We start from the raw sequence: 24871 nt of genomic DNA, 5'->3' as shown, positions 1-24871 counted from the left end.
TACCCATAGTTTTTTGATTGGCTACCTGTCATTGTAGACCCCGCCTTCGTTGTCTGTCCCGAGGAAGAGATGTGTAGCCTCCAGTTATTGCAAAATCATGGCAACATTCATGGAACGACTGTCTTTCCTTCAGAAAGTAGGTGTTATTTTCCTATATAAATACTTGCAAATAACATTTTGATATAATGCGTATATGTCATTTTATGGGGGAACAGTACATTGTTTTGTAAATCCCATTACGCCCACTGTTTACTGTACCACAGCAACCTAGTTAGCTAACGTTAGCATGCTAGCACATCATATGATATCACACTCCCAGGACAGAAATCGTTTGTCATGATCAGACTTATATAAGACCTTAACGCTATTGTCAATTGGTATGATTTCTTCCCACAGTGTATTACGCTGGACCCACCACCCTGTGCTTTTCGCTATAAAACCCAAACATAAAATGACACAAATCCTAGCTAAATGGTCTATTCTGGTGTTCATCTGTTGGCCAATCTATGCATGATCTCTTACCCTCTCAGGTTCCCACTCTGATGAAAGCAACAGCAGATGACGAAAAGCCCTGTCCTGGCTACCTCTTTGAAGACATCGGAAGTATCCTTTTATCTCCATCACCTCCCACTGTATGCTGATACAGTACTGTGTTCGGATATTAAAGATCATTTAGTGAGATCCTATTATTTTCAATGTCAACCCAAAGACAGTACAGTTTGTATCCTTTACCCTCCTGGCACTGCAGAAATCTCCCAGGAGTCCACTGGGTGTGGTCAGTGCCTGTTGGAGTACCTGTTGGAGAGGCTGCAGGTAGAATCCTGCCATGTCAAAATAAAGGTGAGCTCAGCTAGCCAGGTTACCAGGCTTTCAGCTGCATTAAGAAGCCCCCAAACACTGAATTTGACCTTGATTTGTTAACTGAGGCTGAAGAGGAATCATGTTGAAGAATGCAGCTAATCTTCACCATATATCATATCAGCTATTCATCTGTTCCTCCTGTGCCTCTTCCCTTTCCATCGTTTCTGTCCTTCCAGGTTCTGAAGATCTTCGTCCATCTCTGTGGTCACGGATCACCTCACTTTCTGACGGAACTCAGACGGAACTCCACCTTCATCCAGCAGGCCTCAGGTGAGATGATGATGATGTGACCACTAATGCATCTCAGTGTCTCCATTTCATCCTTCTATTTATGACAGTAGGGTTTCGGAGAGTTATGAGTGTTATACTGAATCTGTGTGTTATGCTGAATATCAGTTTACAGTGGTCCCCTTGACCCCATCCATGGCACCGCTATGTACCAGAAAGTGAGGGCCACGGCACAGGTGAGCCAAAACAATGTCGAAAACAATTGCTATCCCCCAATGCGTCTTTTTGAAAGTCACAAACTCTCTGTCTTTATCGGTCTTCAGGAATTAGCCAGGTTACTCTTCACAGAGACAGTCTCTGTCCAGAGCAGCACGTCTCCATGCAAACTAGCCATGGCCAACATGGGTGAGTACATTATGTTGTTATTGCATGTGTATCTCTCTTATTAGTTAACAAACAATCTCTGACCTAATACTGCTACTAATGACAGACATCTGGCTACTGAATGAATGGATGTGACCTCAATTACAATCAAGTTAAACCAATCCTTCTGACAGAGAGATTGAGGAAGAGAAAAGGAGGGAGGGTGGAGAAGAAGAAAGAAGCAGGGAGGAGTGAGGAAGAGACAGGTGGAAAAGAGGGAGTGGATGGGAAGAGTGGGGAAAGGCAGGCACACAAGTACAATGGTTGTCTTTTATCGTTGAGGTCTTTCGTTCCAGGCATGGGGTCAGAGTCTGCCCACGGATCCAGAATGCAGGGGTTTGGCTACAGCCCAGGGAAGAACACAACAAGTAGGTGGCAGCAACAAGGCCACCATTTTGGTTTCATGTGGCTCAGTGGACCTGTTTGAGTAGATTTAAAATACACCCAGTCAAATCCATATCATGTCCTTTTTCCGGCAGGTGGTGAGACCCTGATGGACAAGATCCGCAAGGCTACTGAGTTTGTGGCCAGTGCCGTCCTGCCCCCGATGGAACACCAGGGTATCCGACTCCATGACAACCACTACCGGGCAGTGGTGGCGCCTTCGGGCCCCGTAGAGGTGGCAGTGCCAGCATGTGCCTACACTATGCCTCCTCACAGACCCAAAGGTGTTTTTAAATCAGCTGTCATATTGATTAGATCGTTAGGCTTTTATTACATAGTTGTTACATATGTTTGACAGGACTGAAAGCCTTCTTCTCCTGTACTTCTCTCAAAATCCTGGCCTGTTCCCTCTCTCTCTTCCAATACTCTTAGTTTCCCAGCGGTGTCCAGGGCAGGTGGGTGGGGGCTGGGAGGAGATTGACAGCAGCCATAGCTCCTCCCACAACTCCTGTCAGGAGACTGCAGACCATTGCCAGGTCTCGGGGGGCGGTAGCAGCAATTCGGGTGGCACCGGTAGCCAATCGGGAGCCAGTAGGGAGAGCTCCGGAGACCTATCAGAACGGTGGAAATATTACATGATATAAAAAGTCTTTACCAGCAAAATACTAAATGAGTCAACCATGCTGAGTCTCCCTCTCTCTCCCTCCATCCACCTGTCTCTGTCAGGGTGGAGGCTATGCAGTTAGGGGACTGTGGGCAGGAGATGGCGCTGATCAGAAGGATGACTGAGGGCTCCAAGGTCTTCCTGTCCAGAGAGGAGAACCAGCACTTCATCAAGGAGTCAGTACAGACCAATAGGTTGCATGTTATTAGAGCATTGGCTTCGACCTTTGTTCCAGTCTGCCTTCACCTTGATTTTTGTCCAGTGTTTTTTTAAATGTTTTAATTCCCTCCCATCTGTCCCCAGGTGTTCCACTCTGAACTGTGAGGTGGTGGTGGAGCTGCTCTCTCGCAGACTGCAGGACCCATCACAGACTGCCCAGATGGTACAGTCAATGTATATGTGTCTTGAATGTGCTGCTATTTTGACCAGGTTTCTTTTGAAAAATAAACATTACATCTCAAATATGTGTGAATGTGCTGCTTCCCTCCTTCCCACCAGAGGGCGCTGTGTGCTGTGGCCTGTCTCATGACCTCTGATCTGCTGTCTCTGGAGCAAATCTTCGGGGTGACCCAGAGGAGGCTGGTCCAGCTGAGTGAGGGACCTCCAGGGCCTGTAGCCAACAAGACCATCAAGGTAACACATAATCTAGTTATTACCTTTTAAAGCTGCAATATGTCACTTTTTGGGCGACCAAACCAAATTCAAATAGAAATGAGTTATAGATCTTTCATTCCCATTGAAAGCAAGTCTACGAAGCGGTAAATCTGTTGTGTGTGCTATTTCTATGCTTTCCGTTCTTAAGTTTTGTTTTTGCGTATTTTTTACTTTCGGTTTCACACCTGCTCGTCGTACATCTCATTCCAAAATCATGGGCACTAATATGGATTTGGTCTCCCCCCTTTGCTGCTATAACATCCTCCATTCTTCTGAGAAGGGGCGGCAGGGTAGTGGTTAGAGTGTTGGACTAGTAATATAATAATATAATAATAATATATGCCATTTAGCTGACAAGGTATCAAATCTGTACAGTCATGTGTGCATACATTCTACGTATGGGTGGTCCCGGAAAATTGAACCCACTACCCTGGCGTTACAAGCGCCATGCTCTACCAAAATGAGCCACAGAAGCACCACAGTAATCGGAAGGTTGCAAGTTCAAATCCCAACAGCTGACAAGGTACAAATCTGTCGTTCTGCCCATGAAAAACAGCTTTTCCAGGCCGTTCATTGAAAATAAGATTTGTTCTTAACTGACTTGCCTATTAAATAAAGGTAAAAAATCAAAATAAATAAAAGAAGGCTTTCCACAAAATTTAACATTGCTGGAACAAGGGGCTCTTAGCCCAACCATGAAAAACAGCCCCAGACCATTATTCCTCCTCCACCAAACCCAGATTCATCCGTTGGACTGCCAGATGGTGAAGTGTGATTCATCACTCCAGAGAATGCGTTTCCACTGATCCAGAGTCCAATGGCGGCGAGCTTTACACCATTCTAGCCCGCGCATGGTGATCTTAGGCTTGTGTGAAGCTCCTGACAAAACAGTTATTGTGTTGACGTTGCTTCCAGAGGCAGTTTTGAACTCAGTAGTGAGTGTTGCAACCGAGGACAGGCGACTTTTAACGCTTCAGCACTCGGTGGTTCAGCCGCAAAGTGGTTCCGCACTTTGCGGCTGAGCCATTGTTGCTCCTAGACGTTTCCACGTCACAATAACAGCACTTACAGTTGACCGGAGCTGCAGGGAAGAAATTTGACGAACTGACTTGTTGAAAAGGTGTCATCCTATAATGGTGCCACATTGAAAGTCACTGAGCTCTTTCGTAAGGCCATTCTACTGACAATGTTTGTCTATGGAAATTGCATAGCTGTGTGCTCGATTTTATACACATTTCAGCAATGGGTGTGGCTGAAATAGCCAAATCCACTCATTTGACGGGGTGTCCACATACTTTTGGTGATGTACTGTATGTAAGTGGGAGAACTCGGAAGGACAGGAATTGCCTACCAAGGAATTTGGCTTCAATTGTTATGCATGGTGCCAGTGGCCCCCGATGTTGCTATGGGGACTCTTAGGGAATAATCAAGAGGAAACTGAGTGTGGACTAGAAATGACTTGGACCATAGATTCATCTATTCTAACCAGTGAAGTCATCCCCAAAAATCTTATCAAAATACTTCTGAATATCTTGTTCTCCTCAGGCTGCAGTTTACGGGAAGTGTGTGACTGCTTCCACCACAGGCAGACAGGAGCTGAGAAAGGACCTGTGTGTTAGTTTGATGCTCTGAAGGCTTGCCGTGCGGTAGCAGAGAAAAAAGTCTATAACTTGGGTGACTGGAGTCTTTGACAATTTTAGGGCCTTTCCTCTGACACCACCTATTGTATAGGTCCTGGATGGCAGGAAGCTTGGCCCCAGTAATGTACTGGGCCATTCGCACTACCCTCTGTAGCGCCTTAACGGTCAGATGCCGAGCAGTTGCCGTACCAGGCAGTGATGCAACCGGTCAGGATGCTCTCGATGTTGCAACTGTAGAACTTTTTGAGGACCTTGGGACCCATGCCAAATCTTTTCATTCTTCTGAGGGGGAAAAGGCATTGTCGTGCCCTCTTCACGACTGTCTTGGTGTGTTTGGACCATACTAGTTCATTGCTGATGTGGACACCAAGGAACTTGAAACTCAGCTTACATGGAACAATGATTCTCTACACTATATTGCTTGTTTTGTCACAAACTGAAATGAAGCGAACTATTAGAATTTTAGCAACCAGGGAATGTCAGGGTGATTTCTGCATATAACCTTTAATAATAAGTAAACACCAGAGAGGCATAGTGTGATGAGCCTGGGTGTTATAATCGAAGATGATGATAACCTACGATGGTTGACTCTTGGTATATACACTATGTTGTTTTGCATTGTAAAATAGGATGGTTTTGCCTTCCAGATCCTTCGTCAGTTTAAGGCTTTGATGGGCGGGCCAATCATTGGTGCCGGATGTGATGCAGCAGCAGCCAATGGTGTTCCTCTATCCTCCTCGGACCAGCCCCCCACTCCCACAAGTCCCACACTGCTACTGCCCACACGCCCAGGTGACATCACGGTCTTTAACCATCACAGAGGGAGAGACCCTGAGACTGAGCAGTCACCTGGGGGGCAAGCTCAACCCCCTCCCCTGCCTGACCTGGGCTGGGCCCAAAGGGGTACATCTGAGAGGTTACTAAATCTCAACCTTGATGATGAGAGAGGGTCTGCTAATCAGGATGAAGTGTTCATGGACAGTCAGATTGGGTTTAGGACTGGTGAGACCCAGCTCACCTCAAATGTTACAGTTAAAGACTCAGAGCTCCAGACAGAGAGGGACCCATTCCGAGTCACGGCCCCCCAGATCGAGCAGCCCTGTGGGGGTAGACTCTCTTTGTTCAGTGGCATGGAGCTGGTGACCAGAGGGACGTCTGTGTGTCCATCAACCCTTACAGAGAGGAATGGAGATCTGCAGCTTCAGGTGGAAAAGAGAGATGGGAGGGAGTGTCTGAGTGTTACCCCTACAAACACACCGCTACTCTGTGTCGATGACAGCGATACAACGCCTACGTACGACCTCACGTCCACCAGCAGCCAATCAGCCTTCTCTTTCCTTAACCTCTGATCTCCAACACAGAACAGGAATGTTTAGGATCATGCTGGCACCATAGGCATCTCTGCTCTGAAAACATGACTACAATTTGTCAGGGGTGCCCAGCTCCCAGTCCTGAAGGTATGCAATGTTCGCTGTGAGTTGTTATATTAACTTAATTTCCATAATAATCCCCAGAGGTAAAAACTCTACACAGTATGCCTGGAGTATGTTCAGTTTGCAGAGTTATGTTTAACAAATGAGGTAATTTGAGCTAGTTAATGGTTACTTTGACTCAGGATTTTGCACTACAATGATTTTATGTTAGAGTAATCCACCTGGCCACCCACTGATTTTATCAACATTGTTTCCACGTCATTTCAATGAAATGACTTTGAGCCAACGTGGAATAGATGTTGAATTGACATCTGTGCCCAGTGGGATGTGTCTTCCGCTCTCCTCTGGCACTAGGTGCCCTTCTTACTACCTTAAATATAAACATTGAGTGTTATTTCACAAGTGTGTTTTATTTCTACTCTTGATTCACATTCAATAGGAATGGGACTGGTTGTAGATTGCATGAACGATTTGCCAAAACCCCAGTGAAATATAATGAAGTAATGTTTGACGAGGAGTTGTCCTTCTCTATGTCCTGTCTGTTGGTCAGAGCGCTACAGTATACGACTGATTGAAAGCATATTGGTATATTCAGTGGTGATACTGTGTCTATTTCAACTAAAGCCATGCTGTTGCACCACTGTGTGACTAGAATAAAACCTGCTGTTTGTTGCAGCACTAAGTAGAAGGCCTTTCATGGTGGGCCATTACATAACATTAGCAGCACCCCGCCCTACAGGCATTAAATAAATGGATCTGATTCACTGCAATTCCTCCCTTGTCAGAAATGTGTTATCTGTTCAGTAGTTTTTTGGTGTCTGGATATGCCACTAGGGCTGCGTTTACACCGGCCGCCCAATTCTGATCCTTTTTCACAAATTGGTCTTTAGAGCAATCACATCAGCTCTGAAAAATATCTGAAAATATCAGATTTGAGCTGCCAGTATAAACACAGCCTAATATTCAATTCCCCATGGGACCATGGCACAGCAATGTTTTGAATCAAATGTCCCCCTCCAGTGTGGGCTGACTAATCTACCAGTTCACATTTGTTGCATGTGTTTTAAATTTGATTGAAAACATTGGGGGCAGGGAAAAGTCAGATCATAGAAGTTAGGTAATCTAGTGGGTCTTTCAGTCAGCAGGGAGTTGTCTCATATGTGGTTCAGCTTTGCTATGTGCCTGGAGGGGGCCCATGTTAGAACAAAAACACATTCCTGCACTACAAGAATAACAGGTATGTCACTATGGAAAAGTGCCCATGGGACATCACCTCATTGAAGATTACATTTAAAAGGTTTAGGGTCGCGATGTCCCAAGGATACCATATAGCATTAACCATGTCACTATAGGGCAGGGGGTGTCAAACTCCAGAGGTCCGAGTGTCTGCTGGTCTGTTACTTCCTTTCAATTATTGTCAAACGAAGACTTAGGACCTCCCCTCACCTGGTTGTCAAACTAATCAATTAAGACCTAGATAAGCAGGTGAGGGGAGGTCCTAACTAATCAATTACAAGGAAGGAGTGAAAACCCACAGACATTGAAGTCTCTAGAATGAGTGACACCTGTGATAGTGCACCATTTCAGATGCAGATATTCTTTGCCGATGGACCGACCTGTCAAAATTGTCCGTCTATGTACTCAATCACTGCCCAGCGGGGTCTGAGTCACTATACCTGGAGTCCAACACAGAGTCCTTTATACTTGAGTCCCAAGTCACTTGGCAGTGCTAAAAGCTGCGGTCCAACAATCTTTAAAGTAATTCTTCATCAGGTAGAAAGCTAAGTAAGGTTAGACTGCTAGTACAGTAACTATGTAACATTTGCTGTTGTAGCTAGCATGTTGAATCATGCAAGAGAGAGAGAGACTGACAAAGTCACTGGTCGAGTCATGAATGTCGTGACTTAAGTCCTAGTCAAAATGCCTCCGTTTAAAAGATTATTTCCATAAGGGAAAACATTTATTTATTAAAACAATGTTCTATTTATTCACTCATCTTGGATGCATGTCATAGTAGTTTTATAGGGAGCAAACCAACTGAAATAAGACAGGGTAAATATCAATCAAATCCAATTTATTGCAACCTCCCTGGGCAGAATACTGCAACAGATGTTCTCAAAAGACAAGAGTATTCAGAGGTTATTGATTATGTGCTTCACAACTTTGTGTCACTCAGCCATAGCTATGGAAACACAAATTCCCTAGAATAACACTAGTGCCTTCACCCCAAAAAAGGCTGGGATTAGGACCCAGTCCTAATGGAAAAACAGCATGACTGGACTTCACTGTAAAGTAAACCCAACAGGCTGTAGTTCTAGAGGGGGGTGGAGACGATGGTGGGTAGCTCCCCAACAGGCGGAGGGTTGTACTTCTCCACTCTCATCAGTCGACGTAGGATGTCGTCTCTGTCCTTTGGCCAGGTGTAGACTAGAGTGTTCTGGAGCCAGGCAGGAACATGGCACTGAGACAGACAGAAGACTTGTTTATACCTGGTTCTAACATGCAGCCTTTGTCCTGATCTTGTCCACATTCTGATTGTGCCCACATATTTAGATAGGTGTAGACGATTAAAAGAAGCATCTGATTGTGATCAGATCTTCCTGCCCACCTCTGGAGGTAGTCAGGCACGCATTGTGTCTGGATATTGTACAAGTGTAAACAGATCTGAACAGTGAACCCATTTAAATCAATTTCCCACCTTCTAATACCATTGACCGCTGTCACCATTGACTTGTGGCATCAATGTGTCTTAAAATAAATCATACATATTAATTTGAAACAATAACTGTCATATCATTTGCATACAGGGAGGGACCAGGAAATCTGGGCACAATGCAGACACAGTGGACAGAAAAGACATATTAATAGCACGTGTGGACACATCTGAAAAAGTGGGTACAATCGTTTTGCTGAGGGGGGGACGGATCATAGTAATGGCTGGAATGGAGTAAATGGAATGCTATCAAACACATAGAATTCATGTGTTTGATAGCATTCATTCTGTTCCAGCCATTACTATGAGCCCGTCCTCCGCAGTTAAGGTGCCACCAACCTCCAGTGGTGTTAGCGCAAGGTATAAATGGGCTAGAGGGGGAGAGGCTGCTGGAAAGAGGCCATTGATCTTACTGAATTCAGTAAATAAGAGCTATTGTCTTTCAGTTTCCTAGTAAAGTGTTTTAGTGCTTAAAAAAAAGTCCAATACCTTTTTAGCTCCTGGAAACAGTATGGGAATGAATCTGAAGTTCTGGCATCCATTCTGAATGAACTCATTCTGCAGCTGTAACATAGTCACACTTTCATATCCCTTTCTAGAAGTGAAGCATGAAATCGATGAAAACGTTATTTTTGATAGATTATCTTTAGGTTTCTTTATGGACTGCCATAAGCTCACCTGCTTATAGATATAGACTGTGTGTAACATCCTTTCGTCTTTCTCCATATAGATATTAGCCCCCGTTACGGTCTCATGATACTTGGGACTGATAACAATGATGATAAGGTAATATTTCTGAGAAGGTAAAGATAGAAAGGATTAGCCCTCAGCCCAGGCCACTTCATGTTGAAACATGCTAACTTGACTTAATTTCTGAGAAGGTAAAGATAGAAATGATTAGCCCTCAGCCCAGGCCACTTCATGTTGACACATGCTAACTTGACTTCATGACTTAATTTGTGATGTAACATAGCATTGATTAAAAGGTTAAGAAGCATTTCTACCATCTTGTCAAAGTCATCTGAGGTTGAATCAGCCATTTTACCTCGTTGATGTATTTTTCCATGAAGTCAATGGCGCTAATACTTATGAGCTGCTGCTCAAATACATCCACCTGAAACCATACAGGAAGAGAAACAGCACTAATGTACGACTATATCAGTAAATGGGAAATTCTTTGATTCTGAACTGTAAAAAGTAACCTTACACTAGTGTCAAAGCCGTTGTGACGCAGCAGGGAAACAAAGTTCATGGTCTCTTTAAAATGGTTGTCGTTGTCTCTCTCATAGGTGACAAAGACCTTTCCTAAAATAAACAAATAACATGTTACTCAATAGCACTGTGTGCTGTTAAATAGCACACAGTATGGACCAACAGAAACAAGTGTGTAATCACTCGTATTTGTATAATAGCACAAACATTTGACATGTTTGTCATTTAGCAGATGCTCCTATCCAGAGCGACTTAGAGTTAGTCACATTCATCTTAAGGTAGCTAGGTGAGACAACCACATATCACAATCATAGTAAGTAAAAATGTTCCTTAATAAAGTGACTATCTGCAAAGTCAGTGCTAGTAAGAAGACAACAAATTCCATGTTGATACTATTGGCAGTTTTGGTCTACCATACTCTGTACAGCACTTACTTTGCTCCAATGACAGCTGTGTACTACTCCCTGGTCTGTCACTTTGTCTGTGTTGGGGGACAAAGCTCTCACTGTGATGGGAGAGACAAGCCAAATCATAGTGCCAGTCAAGAACTTGACAATGTAACTTACATTAAGCGTAATTTATATTTACATTTTTGTCATTTAGCAGATGCTCTTGTCCAGAACCACTTGCAGTAGTGAGTGGATTCATTTTTGTACTTTTTCCCGTACTGGTCCCCGTGGGAATCAAACCCACAACCCTGGTGTTATAAGTGCCATGCTCTAACTGAGCCAATACTTCATTTATCTCTCGTGGGGAAATTGTCCAGGCAATCATTGGCCTTTTAGATAGGAGTTCCCACTTTCTGTTTGGTTGCTTGGAACCCTTGTCTATTGGTCTGTACTAAACAATTACCTATGATGTGTGTTCACCAGTGGAGGCTGGTGGGAGGTGCTATGGGAGGACAGGCTCATTGTAATGGATGGAATGGAATGAGTCAAACGTGTGGTTTCCATATGTTTGATGTGTTTGATACCGTTCCATTAATTACATTCTTTACAATGAGCCCGTCCTCCTATAGCTCCACCCACCAGCCTCCTGTGGTGTCCACCTTATAGCTAACGCTGTGTTACGGCCTGTACTGTTTGTGTACGACTTCAGTGGCATGCAGAGTCCGGAACCGAAAACGTTATTATTAAAAGAAGCACATGCCTGTTCCAATGGAAATAGAGTATATTACATGTCATTGACAAAATTAGATTCTCAGAACTCTTCTCTGTCGAAGAATTTACAGTATGCATTCCTTAAATCATCCTCTTCAAATGGCTTGATATTGTTGCAGATGTCATCGTTTACACAAGACAGTTTTTAAAATGTAACCAAGTAATGAGGGGAAGTTGTAACATCAGAGCCCGTCCAACATTTCCTCATCTCCCACTCCTTCTAATGCGACCTTCCCCGATGCTTCTCCCTCTTTTTCTCCTGCCCCGCTACAACGTTTCCTCATCTCCCACTCCTTCTAATGTGACCTTCCCCGATGCTTCTCCCTCTTTTTCCCCTGCCCCGCGACAACGTTTCCTCATCTCCCACTCCTTCTAATGCGACCTTCCCCGATGCTTCTCCCTCTTTTTCCCCTGCCCCGCTACGTTTCCTCATCTCCCACTCCTTCTAATGCGACCTTCCCCGATGCTTCTCCCTCTTTTTCCCCTGCCCCGCTACGTTTCCTCATCTCCCACCCCTTCTAATGCGACCTTCCCCGATGCTTCTCCCTCTTTTTCCCCTGCCCCGCTACGTTTCCTCATCTCCCACTCCTCCTAATGCGACCTTCCCCGATGCTTCTCCCTCTTTTTCCCCTGCCCCGCTACAACGTTTCCTCATCTCCCACCCCTTCTAATGCGACCTTCCCCGATGCTTCTCCCTCTTTTTCTCCTGCGCCGCTACAACGTTTCCTCATCTCCCACCCCTTCTAATGCGACCTTCCCCGATGCTTCTCCCTCTTTTTCCCCTGCCCCGCTACAACGTTTCCTCATCTCCCACCCCTTCTAATGTGACCTTCCCCGATGCTTCTCCCTCTTTTTCCCCTGCCCCGCTACAACGTTTCCTCATCTCCCACCCCTTCTAATGCGACCTTCCCCGATGCTTCTCCCTTTTTCCCCTGCCCCGCTACAACGTTTCCTCATCTCCCACCCCTTCTAATGCGACCTTCCCCGATGCTTCTCCCTCTTTTTCCCCTGCCCCGCTACAACGTTTCCTCATCTCCCACTCCTTCTAATGTGACCTTCCCCGATGCTTCTCCCTCTTTTTCCCCTGCCCCGCTACAACGTTTCCTCATCTCCCACCCCTTCTAATGCGACCTTCCCCGATGCTTCTCCCTCTTTTTCCCCTGCCCCGCTATACAACGTGTCCTCATCTCCCACTCCTTCTAATGTGACCTTCCCCGATGCTTCTCCCTCTTTTTCCCCTGCCCCGCTACCACGTTTCCTGATCTCCCACTCCTAATGCGACCTTCCCCGATGCTTCTCCCTCTTTTTCCCCTGCCCCGCGACAACGTTTCCTCATCTCCCACCCCTTCTAATGCGACCTTCCCCTATGCTTCTCCCTCTTTTTCCCCTGCCCCGCTACAACGTTTCCTCATCTCCCACTCCTTCTAATGCGACCTTCCCCGATGCTTCTCCCTCTTTTTCTCCTGCCCCGCTACGTTTCCTCATCTCCCACTCCTTCTAATGCGACCTTCCCCGATGCTTCTCCCTCTTTTTCCCCCGCTACGTTTCCTCACATCCCACTCCTAATGCGACCTTCCCCGATGCTTCTCCCTTTTTCCCTGCCCCGCTACGTTTCCTCATCTCCCACTCCTTCTAATGAGACCTTCCCCGATGCTTCTCCCTCTTTTTCCACTGCCCCGCTACGTTTCCTCATCTCCCACTCCTAATGCGACCTTCCCCGATGCTTCTCCCTTTTTCCCCTGCCCCGCTACGTTTCCTCATCTCCCACTCCTTCTAATGAGACCTTCCCCGATGCTTCTCCCTCTTTTTCCACTGCCCCGCTACGTTTCCTCATCTCCCACTCCTTCTAATGCGACCTTCCCCGATGCTTCTCCCTCTTTTTCCCCTGCCCCGCTACGTTTCCTCATCTCCCACCCTTCTAATGAGACCTTCCCCGATGCTTCTCCCTCTTTTTCCACTGCCCCGCTACGTTTCCTCATCTCCCACTCCTTCTAATGCGACCTTCCCGATGCTTCTCCTCTTTTTCCCCTGCCCCGCTACGTTTCCTCATCTCCCACTCCTTCTAATGCGACCTTCCCCGATGCTTCTCCCTCTTTTTCCACTGCTTTTTCATCTCCCACTGCCCTTCCCCGATGCTTCTCCCTCTTTTTCTCATCTCAAATCCCACTCCTAATGCGACCTTCCCCGATGCTTCTCCCTTTTTCCCCTGCCCCGCTACGTTTCCTCATCTCCCACTCCTTCTAATGAGACCTTCCCCGATGCTTCTCCCTCTTTTTCCCTGCCCCGCTACGTTTCCTCATCTCCCACTCCTAATGCGATCTTCCCCGATGCTTCTCCCTTTTTCCCCTGCCCCGCTACGTTTCCTCATCTCCCACTCCTTCTAATGAGACCTTCCCCGATGCTTCTCCCTCTTTTTCCACTGCCCCGCTACGTTTCCTCATCTCCCACTCCTTCTAATGCGACCTTCCCCGATGCTTCTCCCTCTTTTTCCCCTGCCCCGCTACGTTTCCTCATCTCCCACCCCTTCTAATGCGACCTTCCCCGATGCTTCTCCCTCTTTTTCCCCTGCCCCGCTACGTTTCCTCATCTCCCACTCCTTCTAATGCGACCTTCCCCGATGCTTCTCCCTCTTTTTCCCCTGCCCCGCTACGTTTCCTCATCTCCCACTCCTTCTAATGCGACCTTCCCCGATGCTTCTCCCTCTTTTTCCACTGCCCCGCTACAACGTTTCCTCATCTCCCACTCCTAATGCGACCTTCCCCGATGCTTCTCCCTCTTTTTCCCCTGCCCCGCTACAACGTTTCCTCATCTCCCACTCCTAATGCGACCTTCCGATGCTTCTCCCTCTTTTTCCCCTGCCCCGCTACAACATTTCCTCATCTCCCACTCCTTCTAATGCGACCTTCCCCGATGCTTCTCCCTCTTTTTCTCCTGCCCCGCTACGTTTCCTCATCTCCCACTCCTTCTAATGCGACCTTCCCGATGCTTCTCCCTCTTTTTCCCCTGCCCCGCCCCTCATCTCCCACTCCTAATGCGATCTTCCCCGATGCTTCTCCTTTTTCCCCTGCCCCGCTACCCTCATCTCCCACTCCTTCTAATGAGACCTTCCCGATGCTTCTCCCTCTTTTTCCACTGCCCCGCTACGTTTCCTCATCTCCCACTCCTTCTAATGCGACCTTCCCCGATGCTTCTCCCTCTTTTTCCCCTGCCCCGCTACGTTTCCTCATCTCCCACCCCTTCTAATGCGACCTTCCCCGATGCTTCTCCCTCTTTTTCCCCTGCCCCGCTACGTTTCCTCATCTCCCACCCCTTCTAATGCGACCTTTCCGATGCTTCTCCCTCTTTTTCCCCTGCCCCGCTACGTTTCCTCATCTCCCACTCCTTCTAATGCGACCTTCCCCGATGCTTCTCCCTCTTTTTCCCCTGCCCCGCTACGTTTCCTCATCTCCCACTCCTTCTAATGCGACCTTCCCCGATGCTTCTCCCTCTTTTTCCACTGCCCCGCTACAACGTTTCCTCATCTCCCACTCCTAATGCGACCTTCCCTGATGCTTCTCCCTCTTTTTCCCCTGCCCCGCTACAACGTTTCCTCATCTCCCACTCCTTCTAATGCGACCTTCCCCGATGCTTCTCCCTCTTTTTCCCCTGCCCCGCGACAATGTTTCCTCATCTCCCACCCCTTCTAATGCGACCTTCCCCGATGCTTCTCCCTCTTTTTCCCCTGCCCCGCTACAACGTTTCCTCATCTCCCACTCCTTCTAATGCGACCTTCCCTGATGCTTCTCCCTCTTTTTCCCCTGCCCCGCTACAACGTTTCCTCATCTCCCACCCCTTCTAATGCGACCTTCCCCGATGCTTCTCCCTCTTTTCCCCCTGCCCCGCCACAACGTTTCCTCATCTCCCAGCCCTTCTAATGCGACCTTCCCCGATGCTTCTCCCTCTTTTTCCCCTGCCCCGCTACAACGTGTCCTCATCTCCCACTCCTTCTAATGTGACCTTCCCCGATGCTTCTCCCTCTTTTTCCCCTGCCCCGCTACAACGTTTCCTCATCTCCCACTCCTAATGCGACCTTCCCCGATGCTTCTCCCTCTTTTTCCCCTGCCCCGCTACGTTTCCTCATCTCCCACCCCTTCTAATGCGACCTTCCCCTATGCTTCTCCCTCTTTTTCCCCTGCCCAGTTACAACGTTTCCTCATCTCCCACTCCTTCTAATGCGACCTTCCCCGATGCTTCTCCCTCTTTTTCCCCTGCCCCGCTATAACGTTTCCTCATCTCCCACTCCTAATGCGACCTTCCCCGATGCTTCTCCCTCTTTTTCCCCTGCCCCGCTACGTTTCCTCATCTCCCACTCCTTCTAATGTGACCTTCCCCGATGCTTCTCCCTCTTTTTCCACTGCCCCGCTACGTTTCCTCATCTCCCACTCCTTCTAATGCGACCTTCCCCGATGCTTCTCCCTCTTTTTCCACTGCCCCGCTACAACGTTTCCTCATCTCCCACTCCTTCTAATGCGACCTTCCCCGATGCTTCTCCCTCTTTTTCCCCTGCCCCGCTACAACATTTCCTCATCTCCCACTCCTTCTAATGCGACCTTCCCCGATGCTTCTCCCTCTTTTTCCCCTGCCCCGCTACAACGTTTCCTCATCTCCCACTCCTTCTAATGCGACCTTCCCCGATGCTTCTCCCTCTTTTTCCCCTGCCCCGCTACAACATTTCCTCATCTCCCACTCCTTCTAATGCGACCTTCCCCGATGCTTCTCCCTCTTTTTCCCCTGCCCCGCGACAACGTTTCCTCATCTCCCACTCCTAATGCGACCTTCCCCGATGCTTCTCCCTCTTTTCCCCTGCCCCGCTACAAAATGTCTTCCTGCAGGCAGTCACTGAGTTGGAGTTCCTGAAGGAGCTCCTTAAACTTGACCCCCCAAAAAAACTTCTGGGTCAGATGGTTTAGACCTTTTCATCTTTAAGGTTGTTGCCCCTATCATCGCCAAGCCCGTCTCCTTTCTGGGGAGGTTCCCTTTGCTTAGAAGGCAGCCACAGTTTGTCCTTTATTTAAAAGGGGGAGATCAAGCTGATCCTAACTGTCATAGGCCTATTTCTATTTTGCCCTGGTTATCAAAAGTATTGGCAAAACTTGTCAATAATCAACTGACCGGTTTTCTTGATGTCTATAGTATTCTCTCTAGTATGCAATCTGCTTTCCACTCAGGTTATGGATGTGTCACTGCAACCTTAAAAAAGGTCTTCAATGATGTCACCATTGCCCTTGATTCTAAGCAATATTGTTCTGCTATTGTTATTGACTTGGCCAAAGCTTTTGATACGGTAGACCATTCCATTCTTGTGGGCCGGCTAAGGAGCATTGGTGTCTCTGAGGGGTCTTCGGCCTGGTTTGCTAACTACCTCTCTCAAAGAGTGCAGTGTATAAAGTCAGAAAACCTGCTGTCTCAGCCACTGCCTGTCACCAAGGCTCGATCCTTGGCCACACGCCCTTCTCAATTTACATCAACAACATAGCTCAGACAGTAGGAAGCTCTCTCATCCATTTATACACAGATGATATACATACAGTTTTATACTTAGCTGGCCCATCTCTAGATGTTGTGTTAAATGCTCTTCAACAAAGCTTTCTTAGTGTCCAACAAGCTTCCTCTGCCCTTAACATTGTTCTGAACACCTCCAAAACAAAGGTCATGTGGTTTGGTAAGAAGAATGCCCCTCTCCCCACAGGTGTGATTACTACCTCTAAGGGTCTAGAGCTTGAGGTAGTCACCTCAAACAAGGACTTGGGACTATGGCTAGATGGTGCACTGTACATCTCTCAGCACATATCAAAGCTGCAGGCTAAAGTTAAATCTCTTTCACTTCAGCTACAAAACTAACCCTGATTCAGATGACCATCCTACCCATACTAGATGACAGACATAATTTATAGATCAGCAGGTAAGGGTGCTCTCGAGCGGATAGATGTTCTTTACCAGTCGGCCATCAGATTTGCCACCTTTGCTCCTTGTAGGAGACATCACTGCACTCTATACTCCTTTGAAACTGGTCATCTCTGTAAACTCAGTGCAAGACCCACTGGTTGATGCTTATTTATAAAACCCTCTTAGACCTCACTCCCCCCTACCTGAGTTATCTACTGCAGCCCTCATACAACACCCGTTCTGCCAGTCACATTCTGTTAAAGGTCCCCCCCATAGCACACACATCCCTGGGTCGCTTCTCTTTTCAGTTCGCTGCAGCTAGTGACTGGAACGAGCTGCAACAAACACTCAAACTGGGCAGTTTTATCTCAATCTCTTCATTCGAAGACTCAATCATGGACACTCTTTGACAGTTGTGGCTGCTTTGTGTGATGTATTGTTGTCTCTACCTTCTTGCCTTTTGTGCTGTTGTCTGTGCCCAATAATGTTTGTACCATGTTTTGTGCTGTTGTCTTGTGCCCAATAATGTTTGTACCATGTTTTGTGCTGTCGTCTGTGCCCAATAATGTTTGTACCATGTTTTGTGCTGTCGTCTGTGCCCAATAATGTTTGTACCATGTTTTGTGCTGTCGTCTGTGCCCAATAATGTTTGTACCATGTTTTGTGCTGTCGTCTGTGCCCAATAATGTTTGTACCATGTTTTGTGCTGTCGTCTGTGCCCAATAATGTTTGTACCATGTTTTGTGCTGTCGTCTGTGCCCAATAATGTTTGTACCATGATTTGTGCTGTCGTCTGTGCCCAATAATGTTTGTACCATGATTTGTGCTGTCGTCTGTGCCCAATAATGTTTGTACCATGTTTTGTGCTGTCGTCTGTGCCCAATAATATTTGTACCATGTTTTGTGCTGTCGTCTGTGCCCAATAATATTTGTACCATGATTTGTGCTGTCGTCTGTGCCCAATAATGTTTGTACCATGTTTTGTGCTGTCGTCTGTGCCCAATAATGTTTGTACCATGTTTTGTGCTGTCGTCTGTGCCCAATAATATTTGTACCATGTTTTGTGCTGTCGTCTGTGCCCAATAATATTTGTACCATGTTTTGTGCTGTCGTCTGTGCCCAATAATGTTTGTACCATGTTTTGTGCTGTCGTCTGTGCCCAATAATGTTTGTACCATGTTTTGTGCTGTTGTCTGTGCCCAATAATATTTGTACCATGATTTGCGCTGTACCATGTACCATTTTTGCGCTGTCGTCTGTGCCCAATAATATTTGTACCATGTTTTGTGCTGTCTCTGTGCCCAATAATATTTGTACCATGTTTTGTGCTGTCGTCTGTGCCCAATAATATTTGTACCATGTTTTGTGCTGTCGTCTGTGCCCAATAATATTTGTACCATGTTTTGTGCTGTCGTCTGTGCCCAATAATATTTGTACCATGTTTTGTGCTGTCGTCTGTGCCCAATAATGTTTGTACCATGTTTTGTGCTGTCGTCTGTGCCCAATAATGTTTGTACCATGTTTTGTGCTGTCGTCTGTGCCCAATAATGTTTGTACCATGTTTTGTGCTGTCGTCTGTGCCCAATAATGTTTGTACCATGTTTTGTGCTGTCGTCTGTGCCCAATAATATTTGTACCATGATTTGCGCTGTCGTCTGTGCCCAATAATATTTGTACCGTCGTCTGTGCCCAATAATATTTGTACCATGTTTTGTGCTGTCGTCTGTGCCCAATAATATTTGTACCATGTTTTGTGCTGTCGTCTGTGCCCAATAATATTTGTACCATGTTTTGTGCTGTCGTCTGTGCCCAATAATATTTGTACCATGTTTTGTGCTGTCGTCTGTGCCCAATAATATTTGTACCATGTTTTGTGCTGTCGTCTGTGCCCAATAATGTTTGTACCATGTTTTGTGCTGTCGTCTGTGCCCAATAATATTTGTACCATGTTTTGTGCTGCTACCATGTTTTTTTTATGTTGTGTTGCTATCATGTTGTGTTGTCATGTGTTGCTGCCTTGCTATATTTATATTGTATTCGTTGTATTTATTTTTAATCCCAGGCCCCCGTCCCCGCAGGCCTTTTGGTAGGCCTTCATTGTAAAAATAAATGTAAAAGATGGGTTAGTTAGACAACTCACCTTTGAGTGGTGCCAGCTGCATCTTGATGTCTGCAGTGGTCCGGACCTGATATGACACCAATATATATTTATTTCTTTCTTTAAAAAAAATAGTACCAGTCAAAAGTTTGGACACACCTACTCATTCAAGGGTTTTTACATTGTAGAATAATAGTGAAGACAAACTATGAAATAACACATCACAATATATTTTATATCTGACATTCTTCAAAGTAGCCTCCCTTTGCCTTGATGACAGCTTTGCACACCATTTGCATTCTCTCAATAAGCTTCATGAGGTAGTCACCTGGAATGCATTTCAATTAACAGGTGTGCCTTGTTAAAAGTTAATTTGTGGAATTTCTTTGCTTCTTAATACGTTTGAGCCAATCAGTTGTGTTGTGACAAGGTATGGGTTGTATACAGAAGATAAATGAAATCAAAGTTTGTCACGTGCGCCGAATACAACAGGTGTAGTAGACCTTACAGTGAAATGCTTACTTACAGGCTCTAACCAATAGTGCGGAGAAAAAAAAAGTATGTCTGTGTGTGTTGGTAAGTAAAGAAATAAAACAACAATAAAAATACATTTGAAAATAAGAGTAGCAAGGCTATATACAGACACCGGTTAGTCAGGCTGATTGAGGTAGTATGTACATGTATGTATTGTTAAAGTGACTATGCATATAAGATAAACAGAGAGTAGCAGCAGCGTATTTGGTAAAAACCAAGTCCATATTATGGCATGAACAGCTGAATTAAGCAAAGAGAAACAACAGTCCATCATTAGTTTAAGATATGATGGTCAATCAATCAGGAACATTTCAAGAACATTGAAAGTATCTTCAAGTGCAGTCGCAAAAAACCATCAAGCGCTATGATGAAACGGTCTCTCATGTGGACCACCACAGGAAAGGAAGACCCAGAGTTACCTCTGCTGCAGAGGATAAGTTAATTAGTTACCAGCCTTAGAAATTGCATTCCAAAAACATGGAGAGTTTAAACATCAGAGTTTACAGACATCAACTGTTCAGGGAAGACGGTCTACAATCAGGACTTCATGGTCGAATTGCTGTAAAGAAACCACTACCACAGGACACCAATAATAAGAATAGACTTGCTTGTGCCAAGAAACACGAGCAATGGACAATAGACTGTCCATTCCTTTGGTCCGATGAGTCCAAATTTTTGGTTCCAACTGCTGTGTCTTTGTGAGATGCAGAGTAGATGATCTCCGCATGTTTGGTTCCCACCATGAAACATGGAGAAGGTGGTGTGATGGTGCTTTGCTGGTGACACTGTCTGATTGATTTAGAATTCAAGGCACACTTCACCAGCATGGCTACCACAGCATTCTGCAACGATACGCCATCCCATCTGGTTTGCGCTTATTGAGACTATCATTTGTTTTTCAACAGGACAGAGGCTCAAAACACACCTCCAAGCTGTGTAAGGGCTATTTGACCAAGGAGTGTGATGGAGTTTTGCATCAGATGACCTGGCCTCCACCGCAGAGTGAAGGAAAAGCCACCAACAAGTGCTCAGCATATGTGGGAACTCCTTCAAAACTGTTGGAAAAGCATTCCAGGTGAAGTTGGTTGAGAGAATGCGATGAGTGTTGCAAAGCTGTCAAGGCAAAGGGTGGCTACTTTGAACAATCTAAAATATATTTTGATTTGATTAACACTTTTTTGGTTGCTACATGATTCCATATGTGTTATTTCACAGTTTTGATGTCTTCACTATTATTCTACAATGTAGAAAATAGTAAATATAAAGATATTATTGTTGCTCCTTAATAATTTGTTATATTTTGATTTTTTTCTCCTTAAAACTGCATTGTTGGTTAAGGGCTTCTAAGTAAGCATTTCACTGTAATGTCTACACCTGTTGTATTCGGCGCATGTGACAAATACAATTTCATATTGACCAGTGGAGGCTCATCAATAGTAAAAATAAAGAAAAACCCTTGAATGAGTAGGTGTCCAAACTTTTGATTGGTACTCGTTTTTTTGTAGACATAAATGCTTACACACACACACACACACACACACACACACACACACACACACACACACATATAGTAACAAATACATACAAAGAGTATCATTTTAATTGTCATTAGCTAGGTTTCCATCCAATTGATGACAAACTTCCATGGGAATACTCTAAAACCCACATAAAACAGCATTTTCCCACCAGTGTTTCCATCAAATTGACTTGTTTGCGGATAAAAGGCTGTGCGTGATGACGTAGTGCACATGAGAGTAACTTTTGCGGTTCAATTCCCATGTACCGAATAAAGTACAAGTCAAATAGGTTTCCATCTCTACTAATGGTTTTGTCACAATTTTTGGCGGGTTATATAGCGAATGTGCACACTCTGGTCTTGGCACAGGCACTCTAGGCAACAACTCGCAGATACAGTGCAGGTATGGACTACATAATGAGATTATTATGGGCAAAAGAGCAAGGTTATTGTTATTTGTCAAACGGCAGGAAAGCGTCGATGAGCTTGTCACCAGAAAATCTTTTAATGGAAATGAGAATCAAGCTCATCACCTAGCACCTTCACCACCCTGTGAAGTTAATCATAATTGATTTAATCTGTAGCGGGGAGTCGTAGTGGGAGGACCACACACCATGTCAACGCGTGACTCCAAGTTTACTTCGATATGTGCAAATATTGATCTAATAGCCATCATAAGGCGCCTCCATCACTATTTCTCGCATTATACATTTTTACAGACTCAAAGATCCCACCTTGTCTAGCGTATTTCGTTTTGTTGACATTTGGAAAGTTTACCGTCAAATGTTCTGTTTCCATCAGGCCTGTCATGACATTTTTATCTGACATGTACTTTACTCACGTGAAAAAAGGTTGGATGGGAACCTGTTTATAGACAGAATATGTTGCTGCATGCACTGTGGATGATCTAACATTTTAGGGAGACGGGTTAAAGAGGTATTTTTTAAGCCTAGAGATGTGTGCCATTTAGAGGATGAATGGGCAAGACAGCGGGGTATGGTAGTAGGTGCCAGGCGCACTGGTTTGTGTCAAGAACTGCAACACTGCTGTTTTTTTTAAGCTCAACAGTTTCCCGTGTGTATCAAGAATGGTCCACTACCCAAAGGACATCCAGCCAACTTGACACAACTGTGGGACGCACTGGAGTCAACACGGGTCAGCATTCCTGTGGAATACTTTAGACACCTTGCAGCGTCCATGGCCCGACGAATTGAAGCTGTTCAGAGGGCGAAAGGGGGGTGCAACTCAATATACTAAATATAGTTTTACATACACACCCACCCCCCTATATGACTGGGACTGGAACTCACCATAGTAGGGTGGACGGTAACTTGGCCTTGGAACGAGCTGTAGGACAGGGCCCATTCCGAGCCCCTGTGCAGGGCACTGTGCACAGCAGACCGGGCCCTGAGTTGGGTAGGGGTACGGGGGAAGGAAAGGGTAGCGGAGAGCAGCCTCTGGTGGGCAGGAGAGCAGAGAGTACGGCTGCTCCAGGCTACTGATGCTGGGGCTGTATCGCCCAGGGAGTGAGTGGTGGGATTTACCCTGGTCATGATAGCCCTCCTCTACTGGGCAACTGGCAAAGTCTGCACAGTGTGGGTATGAGTAGGATGGCAGGCTGTCTGGGTATGGCCCTTCAGTGCGTCCGTCGCTGCTGTTGGCAAAGCTGGATTTCAGCCAGGTGTACCTCTGGTGGTCCAGGGCACTCAGACACATCTCTTCCTGTCCGGGGTAGGGTGTCTGGGGGCTGTAGCCAGCACATAGTCCCTGGGGTGGCCAGTTTGGGCTGGATCTTGACGGTGGTTCTTCTTGGCTGCCGTGTGGCTCTCTATTGGCCATCCTGCTCTGGTTGAGGACTTCTGGATAATTGAGTTGACTATGGGGTCTTGAGTGTAGGGCACTAGATATGGATACGTCACTCATTGTCTCATCATTCTCCTCACACTGACTGTGACTGTCCAGCAGGGGAGGGAGTCTACAGAGAGTGAAGAGACAAGTCAGCCAACAGTGTATAACCTGGAACAGGGATGGGCCACTTCGATCGGGGTGGGGACCACAAAATCAGAACTCATCATGAGGGGCCGCAGTGGTTCACATGTCTGCGTTCCCACATGAATACAGAGCTGGCCCTAAGTTACATTTTGTTGCCCCCATCCCTACCTTGCGGGCAAAACATTTCACTGGCTTCCCTCTTGACAGCAGAGAGAATAAAAGTTTGAGTTAATTTCCTGTAATTCTACTCATTTTGCCATGAGGCGGAGAGAAGATTTGGCAATTTATACTGTAACTCATTTCCTATATATAATTCAACAGTGAATGACAGCTCTCAAATACAGTGCCTTCAGTTAGTATTCATACCTATTGACTTATTCCACATTCTGTGTTACAGCCTGAATTCAAAATGAATTAAATTGACTGAGTCAATACTTATTATTTAGGCTTGCCATAACAAAAGGGGTTAAATATACTGAACAAATTATTATTTTTAAATGCAACTTGCACCATTTTCAACGATTTTACTGAGTTACAGTTCGGAAATCAGTCACTTGAAATAAATAAATTAGGCTCTAATCTATGGATTTCACATGACAGGGCAGGGGTGCAGTCAGTTGGGAAACAGGCCCACCCAATCAGAACTAGTTTTTCTCCACAAAAAGGTTTTATTACAGACAAAAATATGCCTCAGTTTCATAAGCTGGTCCCAGACGATCCCGCAGGTGAAGAAGCCAGATGTGGAGGTCCTGGGCTGGCATGGTTACACGTGGTCGTGAGGCCGGTTGGACATACTGACAAATTCTCTAAAACGACATTGGAGGCTTATGGTAGAGAAATGAACATTCAATCGTGAGGTTGACAGCTCTGGTGGCCATTCCTGCAGTCATTCCAGCAGTCAGCATGCCAATTGCACGCTCTCTCAAAACTTGAGACATCTGTGGCATTGTGTTGTGTGACAAAACTGCACATCTTAGAGTTGCCTTTTGTCCCCAGCTCAAAAACACCTGTATAATGATCATGCTGTTTAATCAGATTTTAATATGATATGCCACGTCTGTCCGGTGGATGGATCATCTTGGCAAAGGAGAAATGCTCACTCACAGGGATGTAAACAAATTTGTGCACAAAATGAGAGAAATAATTTGTGTTTATGGAACATGTCTGGGATATTTTATTTCAGCTCATAAAATCAACACTTTACATGTTGTGTTTTATGTTTTTGTTCAGTTTACTTATTGACTTGACATTTCAGCTTGACATTTTTTATGAATTTGTGAAAATGACAACAAATGTAATTGTACTTTAACATTATGGGCTAGTGACAAAATCTAAATTGAATACATTTTAAATTCAGTCTGAAACACAACAACATGTGGAAAAGGGCAAGAGGCGTGAATACTTTCTGAAGGCACTGTGAGAGTTGTGGTGATC

General features: G+C 45.6%; 2 protein-coding genes and 1 long non-coding RNA gene across 5 annotated transcripts; 1 reads left to right on the top strand and 2 right to left on the bottom strand.

Annotated features, from left to right (window-relative positions):
• The first annotated feature begins 45 nt into the window (after positions 1 to 45).
• On the top strand, positions 46 to 21856 carry tepsin (TEPSIN adaptor related protein complex 4 accessory protein). Of its 3 annotated transcripts, XR_008072391.1 has the most exons (14): positions 46 to 136; positions 531 to 603; positions 749 to 840; positions 1038 to 1131; positions 1258 to 1325; positions 1413 to 1494; positions 1809 to 1880; positions 1992 to 2180; positions 2329 to 2518; positions 2623 to 2736; positions 2864 to 2942; positions 3059 to 3193; positions 5502 to 6311; positions 20835 to 20971. XR_008072391.1 is itself a non-coding variant. In XM_052471840.1 (13 exons), the coding sequence occupies exons 1-13, from the start codon at positions 98 to 100 to the stop codon at positions 21006 to 21008; spliced, it is 1401 nt and encodes a 466-aa protein (XP_052327800.1). In that variant the 5' UTR covers positions 46 to 97; the 3' UTR covers positions 21009 to 21856. The 3 variants fall into 3 exon arrangements, 2 of the variants coding, with proteins under 2 accessions (XP_052327800.1, XP_035612157.1); XM_052471840.1 differs by lacking the exon at positions 5502 to 6311 and having other exon boundaries at positions 20835 to 21856; XM_035756264.1 differs by lacking the exon at positions 20835 to 20971 and having other exon boundaries at positions 5502 to 7061.
• Positions 8341 to 11788, bottom strand: LOC118370988 (E3 ubiquitin ligase TRAF3IP2-like). Its single transcript, XM_035756270.2, has 6 exons — positions 10647 to 11788; positions 10208 to 10305; positions 10046 to 10114; positions 9679 to 9795; positions 9490 to 9564; positions 8341 to 8748 (listed from the first exon to the last, which is right to left on the bottom strand). Exons 2-6 carry the CDS (start codon positions 10250 to 10252, stop codon positions 8602 to 8604), a joined length of 453 nt encoding a protein of 150 aa, XP_035612163.2. The 5' UTR covers positions 10253 to 10305; positions 10647 to 11788; the 3' UTR covers positions 8341 to 8601.
• LOC127909851 (uncharacterized) lies at positions 12663 to 18521 on the bottom strand. The gene is made up of 7 exons (XR_008072593.1): positions 15369 to 18521; positions 14767 to 14912; positions 14275 to 14347; positions 13982 to 14127; positions 13301 to 13373; positions 13015 to 13228; positions 12663 to 12879 (listed from the first exon to the last, which is right to left on the bottom strand). It is a non-coding gene; the product is annotated as an uncharacterized LOC127909851 (long non-coding RNA).
• Positions 21857 to 24871: the final 3015 nt, after the last annotated feature.

This window comes from Oncorhynchus keta, chromosome 2 (assembly GCF_023373465.1).
Source record: "Oncorhynchus keta strain PuntledgeMale-10-30-2019 chromosome 2, Oket_V2, whole genome shotgun sequence".
Taxonomy (NCBI): Eukaryota; Metazoa; Chordata; class Actinopteri; order Salmoniformes; family Salmonidae; genus Oncorhynchus; species Oncorhynchus keta.
The sequence above is the reverse complement of the archived record's forward strand: the minus strand, read 5'-3'. Positions and strand labels throughout refer to the sequence as shown.